Source organism: Xenopus laevis, chromosome 9_10S, assembly GCF_017654675.1.
Source record: "Xenopus laevis strain J_2021 chromosome 9_10S, Xenopus_laevis_v10.1, whole genome shotgun sequence".
Taxonomy (NCBI): domain Eukaryota; kingdom Metazoa; phylum Chordata; class Amphibia; order Anura; family Pipidae; genus Xenopus; species Xenopus laevis.
Genome location: NC_054388.1, coordinates 97620962 through 97630919, shown reverse-complemented (window position 1 = coordinate 97630919; position 9958 = coordinate 97620962). Strand labels below are relative to the sequence as shown.

General features: G+C 42.7%; 2 protein-coding genes across 2 annotated transcripts in view; one reads left to right on the top strand and one right to left on the bottom strand.

Annotated features, from left to right (window-relative positions):
• Positions 1-6: 6 nt before the first annotated feature.
• On the top strand, positions 7-5485 carry lyrm1.S (LYR motif containing 1 S homeolog). Its single transcript, XM_018237099.2, has 4 exons — positions 7-98; positions 1462-1620; positions 2060-2152; positions 3813-5485. Exons 2-4 carry the CDS (start codon positions 1462-1464, stop codon positions 3927-3929), a joined length of 369 nt encoding a protein of 122 aa, XP_018092588.1. The 5' UTR covers positions 7-98; the 3' UTR covers positions 3930-5485.
• Positions 5486-6365: 880 nt separating this feature from the next.
• The window catches only part of dnah3.S (dynein axonemal heavy chain 3 S homeolog), a 169807-nt gene continuing 166214 nt past the window's right edge, over positions 6366-9958 (bottom strand). Inside the window, exons 60-61 of the mRNA XM_018239192.2 lie at positions 8734-8871; positions 6366-7599 (exon numbers count right to left, since the gene is read on the bottom strand). Of these exons, the coding sequence (XP_018094681.1) occupies positions 7246-7599; positions 8734-8871 (492 nt within the window). The 3' untranslated portion in view covers positions 6366-7245. The remainder of the gene's footprint in view (positions 7600-8733; positions 8872-9958) is intronic.

The window sequence follows — 9958 nt, the reverse complement described above, 5'->3', positions numbered from 1 at the left end:
TCCGCCCACGGAGGACCTGGCGTCAGGGGTGTAGGCGTGGCGTGTTGCGGAAAAGGCGTGGCACCGGTACGGTCCATCAGTGGCAGACTTTGGCTGAGGTGGGGCGTTGTGCATGCTGGGTAGAATTAGTACCGACCTTATTTGTGAGTTGTAGTGGAAGTTGCATGTGAGTTGGCGCTCTTACTGAGTGTCCTTCTAATGTGTCGCACCACTGTGGCTTATGAGGAGCCCGTGAACTCTGCCAGTGAGTTGAACTAATGTCCCCCCTCATTTACTGCACTTCCTTCTCCTTGAAGGTGAATTGCCCTTCAAGGGCATGAACACGCTCAGATTCAGGGAGATTCCGTCGCCTCTTCTTTGGGGCGACTAATCTCCCTGGGCTAGAATGTTACAATGTAAATCGACGGCGGGATGGCACTCAGATCGCTTTGTTTTCCCAGCAGGATGGCACTGGGAGCACTTTGTTTTCCGAAGTCGCCCAGTTTCCTCGTGAGGCAACTTCGGGCGACTTAAAAAAACAAAGCAAACTGCCATCCGGCCAGTGATTTATATTCTAGCCAGCGGGAGGCAGTTTGGGGGGATTAGTCGTCCTGAAGAAGAGGAGATTACTATCTGAAGCTGAGCGGGTCTCTGCCCTAAACTGTGAGTCTAACTTCTCGCAAGAGACCTGCTTATCTAAATTGTTACAATTACTTATTTGCTTATCTCAAAATTGTTACAAAGTATCTTACTTACACCTGGTGGCTGTTCTGGGCTCTCTGCCAAAAGCCAATTAAGTTAGAAACTTTGTATCTTTTTCTGGCTGTTCAGTGCAGAGAATCAAAAGCGGGACTGTCTCGCTGAAAACGGGACAGTTGGGAGGTATGTAAAAAGTAGCAATAACTGGGGATGACACTGAATCCAGGATTCGGTTTGGGATTCGGCCGAATTGAATCCAAATCTTAATCTGCATAATCAAATTAGGGGCGGGGAGGGAAACTGTGTGACTTTTTGTCACAAAACAAGGAAGTAAAAAATGTTTTTCCCTTCCCACTGCTAATTTGCATATGCAAATAGAGATTTGGTTCAGAATTCAGCCGAATCTCTCGTGAAGGATTCACCCGAATCCAAAATAGTGGATTCAGTGCATCCCTAGCAATAACAATACATCTGTAGCTTTACGAAGCATTTGATTTTAGATGGGGTCAGCGACCCCCTTTTGAAAACTGGAAAGAGTCAGAAGACGAAGGCAAATAATGCAAAAACCATAAAAAAGAAAAATGAAAGGCAGTTGATAAGAATTGGCCAGTCCATGAAAGTTAACTAAAAGGTCAGCCACCCGTTTCTATATTAATAATAAACCCACATTTAATTCGCCCTGTTGTTTCCCCTCTGAGATAACTAATGGGCGGAGCTGTAGGTGGGCGGGGTCCTGGTTTAGAACACAAGTTCAGAGCCCTTTGCACCTCTTTTATTTTGCAGATGACAGCCGGGACCCGTCGTGAGGTTTTAAACCTTTATCGCCAGATTTTCCGAATAGCGAGGAAATGGCAGGCGGCGTCGGGCCTTATGGAAGAAACGATAAAGGAGAGAGAGTACATTGTAGATGAAGCTAGAAAGTTATTCCATAGAAACAAACAGGTGTGTAATTGTGTAACTGCTCGGTGAGTTCTCAGTACAATCTGTAACACACGGGGCAATTGCAGAGCAATTATTTGTGTTCCCAATAAAGTCCTGTATTTATCAGACGCTGCACCGCCATTAATAAACGAGTCCCACTGTCCTGTAACGTACGTCTGTCCTGCCTCTGGTTGCTGCAGCAGTGACATCAGGCAGGGGAAGGACCTGATAGGCTGGAGTCCCCCATATAAACAGTGCCCTGACCAATCAAGTCTCTGCCTGAACCCCAAAGCCTGATTACACTGTACAACTGTGAGGCTGGGGAGAGGCAAGGTTAGACTATATACTGATCCCAACACCTCCCTGTAATCCTGCAATGTGCCATTATATTAACCCATGAAGTGTCATACCCAAGCCAAGATCTTGCCGGGCCGTATGTGAACACAATTGTTTTTTGCAGATTACGGATCTTGCGATGATTAAAGAGTGTACAGAAGAATGCAAGGCCAGAATAGAAATTGGATTACATTATAGGAATCCTTACCCCAGGCCTGTAAGTATTAGTCCTTGTTCCCTCCCAACCCAATTACTGTTACTTTATTCCCTGCCCCTTCACAGCTTTCCTCTGGTCTTTACCCTTCTCTATAAATAGTTCTGTGATTTAACTCTGCTCAGATCAGTCTCCCTCCCCTGCTCTTTGCTCTTCTTCTTTTTTTACTTCCCACTACATTTGCCTCCCTCTGCATTTAGTAGATCTTACCTTCTCCCCTAACACTTTGCATCTGCTTCTGCATCTCCCCTAACACTTTGGGGCAAATTTACTAACAGGCGAAAATTCGCCAGCGATGGCTTCGCACACATCGCAACACTTCGGCAGGCGTAAATTCGCCTGGACAACGCTAATTCACGAAGATCCAAAGTTGCGCACAGGATACTGAAGTTGTTATAATGCCCTACACATGTGCCCCCAGTATAGTTTAGGTGCCATATGTTATCAAATGTAGGGGGGAAGGAGGATACCCAGAAAAAAAATTTAAGATCTTTTTCAGTCTATCACCCTTTAAATAGGAAAAAACGCCAACGTTTTTTGGGACTTCGAAAAATTTTAAACTTTTTTTTTTGAGGAACTCCTATCTACTCTATTGCACTTCGCTTGGTCTGAGGTGGCGAAGGCAAGTCTAGCAATAGAGGTAAGGGTCAGTAAAATCAAAAACTTAGTGAATTTGCTTAGTATCGCTCTTTCGCCAGACTGTAAATTGGCCTGGCGTTAGAGTGCGAAGTTGCGCCAGAATCTATCTCCTTGGCGAAATTACGCCAGCGTTAGTCACTTCGCCCTTTAGCGAATCTGCCCCTTTGCATCTGCTTCTGCGTCTCCCCTAACACTTTGCATCTGCTTGTTCCCCACTCCTTGCAGTTTCTATGTCTCCTCAACACTACTCAGCATTTCTGCTTGTTCCCTGCACATTGTTCTGCCTCTCCCCATGTACTTTGCACTGGTTCTACTGTGACTCTGTCTTCAACTGCTTCTTCTTTCCTGCTGCATGTTTCACAACTTCTACCTACTCCCCCCACACTATTCACTGCTTGTATTGTACAAAGCTTTCCCCCTAGTAGTTGGCATGGCTTTTACCTTTTCCCCTGCTAAAGCTTCTACTTTCCCACACTTGCCTGTCCCTTACGCTGTCAATGAATGACCTTTCTCTGTGTTGTTTGCTCCCTTTCCATGAGCATCACAGAATCAACTAAGCACAAAACAAAAACTGTGGAACCCTGTTAGCCAGCAGCAAAAATAACAAATAAAAAACAAACAAATACAAAAAGTATTTTAGAAGTGATACCTATATTGGCTAACAATAAAATAGATTGCAAGCTTTTGGAGCAGCAAGGCCCCTTCGCCAGGCAAAATACAAATGAAAGCTGGAAAGGCACAGCGTATATTCTGTTAGATCAGTGAAAGGTATTCATGGGCAATAAATAAGGAGGTTACAGATAGATAGAGATCAATTGTACAGATAATACAATGAATTAGGGTGGGTTGTAAATAGTCCAGGAGTCGGGATTCAGTCCTGACCCTAAATTAAGTTCCCTTTTAGAATTAAGACCTGTGTGTCCTGAAGACTGTGATTTTTACTGCAGAAATGTTGCCCCGCTGGTGTATCACATGATTTGGTGTTGATTCTATGTCTGTGAATAAACGAATAAACTATTCATAGATCCATCTGCCTCCACTGGGACTTGCCCTCCCACACAGTAAAGTGTTCCGGGCCCAGGAGAAGCTCAGGAAACAAGCCAAGCCTGTCTATTTAAAGTCATATGATGAAATCTCCTAGTCGTGACTACAGATCCATCATCATTTAATATATGGTTGTATTACAAGCCGTAACTTTGTGATATTATCAGGTTCAACCTCAAGCTGGAGTCTTTGAATCAAAGTTGTTGTACTTGCACAGACTCGGGTTAAGCTCTCACTTTATTCAGCATATTAATAATAAAAATGTGTGTGTGTGTGTGAGGGGAGGCGGTTATTCTGTTATTAATAATCGAATTCTGTTAAGTTTCCAAACCCATTAAATATAATGAATCAAAGTTTGTTAAGTTGTACTGGCGAATCAGGTGCACTTGGTACAGACTCTCAAACCCCCCCCCCCCTGCAACATGGGAAAGTCTTTGTACATACATCGGTCCCCTAATTTAATTAACAGTCTTAATTGTATGTGACTTTGTGACAATGAATATTGGCCGTCCATGTGCAAATACATACACTGTGGCCTGGGCCAGAACTGGGGGGGGGGGAGAAGAGGCTCCTGCATAGGGCGTAACACTGAGGGGCGCTGGGCAGGTGCCTGTTCAAGATTCTTCTGATTATTTCTAATCCAGATTCCCCTCTGCAGGTCTCTCCTACCCCCTCTGTCACTCACTTGCTCCTCCCTCCTCTGTCCATCTCTTCCTCTCTGTCCCTCCCTCCTCTGTCCGTCCCTCCTCTGTCCGCCCATGCCTTCTCTGTCTGTCCCTCCCTCCTCTGTCCCTCTCTCCGTCCCACCCTCCCTCCTCTGTCCATTCCTCTCTCCCTCCTCTGTCCAACCATCCCTTCTCTGTCTTACCCTCCTTGCTCTGTCTGTCTCTCCCTCTCTCCGTCCCTCCCCCCTCCTCTGTCTGTCCCTCCTCTGTCTGTCCCTCCCTCCTCTGTCCCTCTCTCCGTCCCACCCTCCCTCCTCTGTCCGTCCCTCCCTCTTTCCGTTCCGCCCTCCCTCTCTCATTCCTCCCTCCTCTGTTCGTCCCTCCCTCCCTCCTCTGTCTGTCCCTCTCTCCCTCCTCTGTCCCTTCCCTGCCCCTCCGCTTGCCCCACACGTGGGGGGGGTTGCCTAGGGTGCCCAATTGGCTTGGCCCAGCCCTGAATGTGGCCAAAGTACTTTACTGACCATTGTGTGTGGCATCTAGATCCCTATGGTGCAAAACACACTACAAATTCTGAAAGCTTTTTCTATATAAAACTATAGAAATATTGGTGACAAGTTACACATTGCCCTTCAGCCCCTTCCCTTAGTCATTGTGGTCACATGATAAACCTTTTATACATAAAATAGTGGTAATTAATAATTTCAGTAGCCCAGGTTATGGCTTAGCAGTGTCTCTAATGTCACCATTCATTGATGTAAATAAGTCTGTATTTCAAGTGTTTATTGGCTGGTTAATAAATATGGAATATTATCTGAAAAAGCTGCTCAATACATTTTGCAGGTGAAATAAAAATTGTGTGTCTGTATGAGCTTTGTATAAGAATTGTCACAGCATTTGACTTTGTAGTTTGGTGTAGACAGAAGAGCATTTTGCTTTTATTTCCCGCACTTTGTCCATTTTGTGCGACATTAAACCCTCTATATTCAAATAAGTCTTGAATCTGTATTAAAACCATCCTGTCCTGCAGATCTTTATTTTTTTATTCATATCCTTTATCATCATTCCTAGCCCAACTTACACCATCTCAGTGCCATGGTTTCCTTTGTACTAAAGTCAATACAAATGTCTAGGAAAGACGCCCTGGGCCCATGTGAAATTATTAATAAAGACGCATTTTGTTTTTCTGTTACTTATTCCAATGAAATAGGAATGTCCCTGCAGGAGGGGCTGCAATCCAAATGTAGCCTTTCAATTTGGACCATTTAGACTGATTTGGCAGCTTATCTGCCCAGGTATTGGGACCTCCGACGGGTCCACCTGACTGATATCTGGCCAAAAATTGGGCAGGTGTTAATTGCATCGGCTAGTTAAGATATCGGGGAAAAATCCACTCATTTGGAGACCACAGCAAACGAGCAGATCTTATAGTGTATGGCCGTCTAAGCTCCAGGACAGATTCCTACTTAAAGGAGGTTGTTCACCTCGGAGTTAACTTATAGTATGATGTAGAGTGGGATATTCAGAGACAATTTGCAGTTGTTTTTCATTTTTTATTACAGCTATAGAATCGGTTATATGGAAACCCATTATCCAGAAAGCTCCGAATTACGGAAAGGCTGTCTTCCATAGACTCCACTTTATCCAAATAATCCAAATTTTTAAAAATGTATTTCCTTTTTCTCTGTAATAATAAAACAGTAGCTTGTACTTGATACTTGTTACCAAATAAGATATAATTAATCCTTATTGGAAGCAAAACCAGCCTATTGGGTTTAATTCATGTGTATATGATTTTCTAGTAGACTTAAGAGGTGAAGATCCATATTACGGAAAGATCCCTTATCCAGAAACCCTCAGGTTCCGAGCATTCTGAATAACAGGTCCCATACCTGTATTTGTTTTTTACTTATTTAGCTTTTTATTCAGCAGCTCTCCAGTTTTATCAGTTTGGTTGCAAGGGAACAAATTCCCCTAGCAACCATGCATTGATTTGAATAAGAGACTGGATTATGAATAGGAGAGGCCTGAATAGGAAGATGAGTAATAAAAATTTAATTTGTAGCTAGTGATGGGCAAATGTATTCGCATCTTGCCGCCGGCGAATAAATTCACGAATTTGCTGGGAAAATTAGCCGGCAAAGATTTTTTGGACGCCAGCGACAATTAAACGGACACCCATTGACTTTAATGTGCGTCAAATCTCGTCAGCCAGCGAATTGTCGCCGGCATTAAAAGTCGCGTTTCACCTGTGAATTTCTCAGCGGAACGGGACAAATTCGCCCCCAATCACTGTTTGTAGCCTTATAGAGCATTTGTTTTATAGATGAGGTCAGTGACCCCCATTTAAATAATCCGCAAATAATCCGAAGAAGGCAAATAATTAAAAAACTATGAAAAATAATTTAGAGGTGAACCTTCCCCTTCTTTTCAATGATTACAAAACAAGACAATTGCATTTCTGCTTTAAACAGAGACCCACAAAGTGCAATTTCTTGGTTTCATTGTAAAAACAAATGTATTCTAAGAAAGAGACCCATTCGAATTCATATCATGTTATGGAGACATCAATAGTTGCTCCTGAACTGGCATCAAAATGTGGAAAAATAGCAGTTTGTACAAAGCCAGACTACTATTCAACGTTTTCGACTTCAGAAATATATTATTTATTTTTTTATCATTTTCTTGTATTGTACACAAATATAGAACTTCAGGCACGTGAAGCCTGAATGTAAAGAGCCTGAGCCCCAACTAGTCATCGAGTTGGCACAGAGCGGCCACCCCTCGGTTGGTCCAGTGTTTGTGAGGCTTGTGTGAGGGCAACTCTATGGAGAGAACGTAGTTAGTGGAATGGCCTGTAGTTGAAAGGGTTCCTCGCCTGGCGCTGGTTTTATAAACAGGGCACAGATATGTATTTGTGTACTGGAACTTTGCACTTTCACCTGGTTTGAGCCAAATTATGGGCAACGCATCATAAAGTATTTTTGGAAGCGACTCGCCGATTTGCATTGTCTGTTGGTCCCACCGGGCTCCTTCTAAGAAGAGTCCCTTCACGTAAGCTCCATCTGCTGGCGCTTCAGCCACGTCACTTTTATACCTGGTCACCTAAAACGATGGGGACAAAAGATGCTTAAAGGGATTCTGTCATGATTTATATGTAGTTTTTATTTCTAAATGACACTGTTTACACTGCAAATAATTCACTCTACAATATAAAATGTCATTTGTGAACCAGCAAGAGTATTTTTTAGTTGTAATATTGGTGTGTAGGTGCATCTCAGGTCATTTTGCCTGGTCATGTGCTTTCAGAAAGAGCCAGCACTTTAGGATGGAACTGCTTTCAGGCAGGCTGTTGTTTCTCCTACTCAATGTAACTGAATGTGTCTCAGTGGGACCTGGATTTTACTATTGAGTGTTGTTCTTAGATCTACCAGGCAGCTGTTATCTTGTGTTAGGGAGCTGCTATCTGGTTACCTTCCCATTGTTCTGTTGTTAGTAGTGATGCACCGAATCCAGGATTTGGTTCGCTATTAGGCCAGGATTCGGCCTTTTCAGCAGGATTCGGCCGAATCCTTCTGCCCGGCCAAACCAAATCCTAATTTGCATAATAGGGACGGGGAGAGAAATCGTGTGACTTTTAGTCACAAAACAAGGAAGTAAAAAATGTTTTCCCTTTCCCACCCCTAATTTGCATATGCAAATAAGCATCAATTAGATCAAGTACAAGGTTCTGTTTTATTATTACGGAGAAAAGGGAAATCTAATTTGCATGTGCAAATTAGGATTGGGATTCTACATTCGGCCGAATCTTTCGTGAAGGATTCAGGGGTTCGTTCGAATCCAAAATAGTGGATTCGGTGCATCCCTAGTTGTTAGGCTGCTAGTTAGGAAAGTGAGGGGGGTGATATCACTCCAACTTGCAGTACAGCAGTAAAGAGGGACTGAAGTTTATCAGAGCACAAGTCACATGACTGGAGGCAGCTGAGAAACTGACAATATGTCTAGCCCCATGTCAGATTTCAAAATTGAATATAAAAAAATCTGTTTGCTCTTTTGAGAAATGGATTTCAGTGCAGAATTCTGCTGGAGCAGCACTATTAACTGATGTGTTTTGGAAAAAAACTTTACTTTCCCATGACAGTATCCCTTTAGTGACATGTCATGATTGCGTGACAATAACATATATGTGATTAAAATATGCTGCAATTTGCAAGGTTTTAGTCAATTTGTTTTATTTACCTCAAACTGGAAGCCAATGTGATCAATGGGAATGGTGTGTTTCCTGGCATAGTTCTGGGAGACTCCCGTTAGGAAGGACTGAGTGAAGTAAAATCCTGAGATCCAGAAAACTTTGGGAGGACCGTTGTCTATCCAGTCCTGTTAAGAACGACCAACAGAATGTTCTTATGGATATTATACTGTACATCGACTTCTGTTACACAACACTCACTTTGGGCCATATCTATCAAAGGGTGAAAACAGAGTTCACCAGAAGGAATGTGACATTTCTATATTCACTTGTATAGAGGTCTCAAGGAGAATAATTATCAAAGGGTAATAAGAAAGATGGCAGGAACCCATTTCAACCAATCACATATTTGCTTTCAAACAGGTTACCAGTAAATGCTACCCAATGATTGGTCCTTCCGAGCTTAGACCTAGGGGGTTATTCATCAAGCTCCGAATATCCGAACCTCGAATAATTTGCCGTTTTTGGAGCAAAAAAAAAAAAAACGATGAATTTTTCGAGATTTATTGAAGTCCGATGGTCTAAAAACTCTGAATCCGAAACCCCGGCATCTAAAAGCTCTCAAGGTCCTGTATAAGTCAATGGAGAAGGTCCCAGTTTCTGTGCTGATGTCTGTACCGATATCCGATGATTTTGGGGTTTCGGCGCAAAAAACTCCAAAAAAAAATCATAGTTTTTGCGGAAAACTATAAAAACAATTCTGAGTTTTCGGGGGAAAGCTCCAAAGCTTTCGTAGTTTTGCCCGACCCTATTTTTTCGGCCTTTTTTTCTTCATAAATAAGGTCCGTTTCGGGAATTCGTAGTTGGATATTAGAAATACTAAGATAAATTCGGACCTTCATAAATAACCCCCCTTGTGGCTTTAACTATATTGCCCTCACACCTTTTTGAAATATGAAGTCAGTAGCACAGTTCCAGTTAAAGGGGAACTATCGCGAAAATGCAGATTTTATGTAAGCTTCATCACACTGAAATACGAAACTTTCTAAATACAATCAAATATTCTGTACTGTTTATCTTCACTATCCCTCTCTCAGCATCTGTTTCTCTTCATTCTCTCTTCATGCAGCAATTGGGTGTCAGATAATCATTGACAGTTAGATCCAATATATCTTATAGGGGGGCTTCCTTTCCTAGCAGATGTATTAAAGCTCACTCAACTGATTCCAGTACAGACAAAATCTAACAAAATAACTGCCTTTTGCACAAATCCTG

What these genes read in the sequence shown, in the direction of transcription:
- lyrm1.S (XM_018237099.2), top strand. Translation starts at nt 1,462, where the DNA reads ATGACAGCCGGGACCCGTCGTGAGGTTTTAAACCTTTATCGCCAGATT. An exon ending in TATTCCATAGAAACAAACAG is followed by an intron (nt 1,621 to 2,059) that starts GTGTGTAATTGT and finishes TGTTTTTTGCAG; the next exon opens with ATTACGGATCTTGCGATGAT. An exon ending in GGAATCCTTACCCCAGGCCT is followed by an intron (nt 2,153 to 3,812) that starts GTAAGTATTAGT and finishes AACTATTCATAG; the next exon opens with ATCCATCTGCCTCCACTGGG.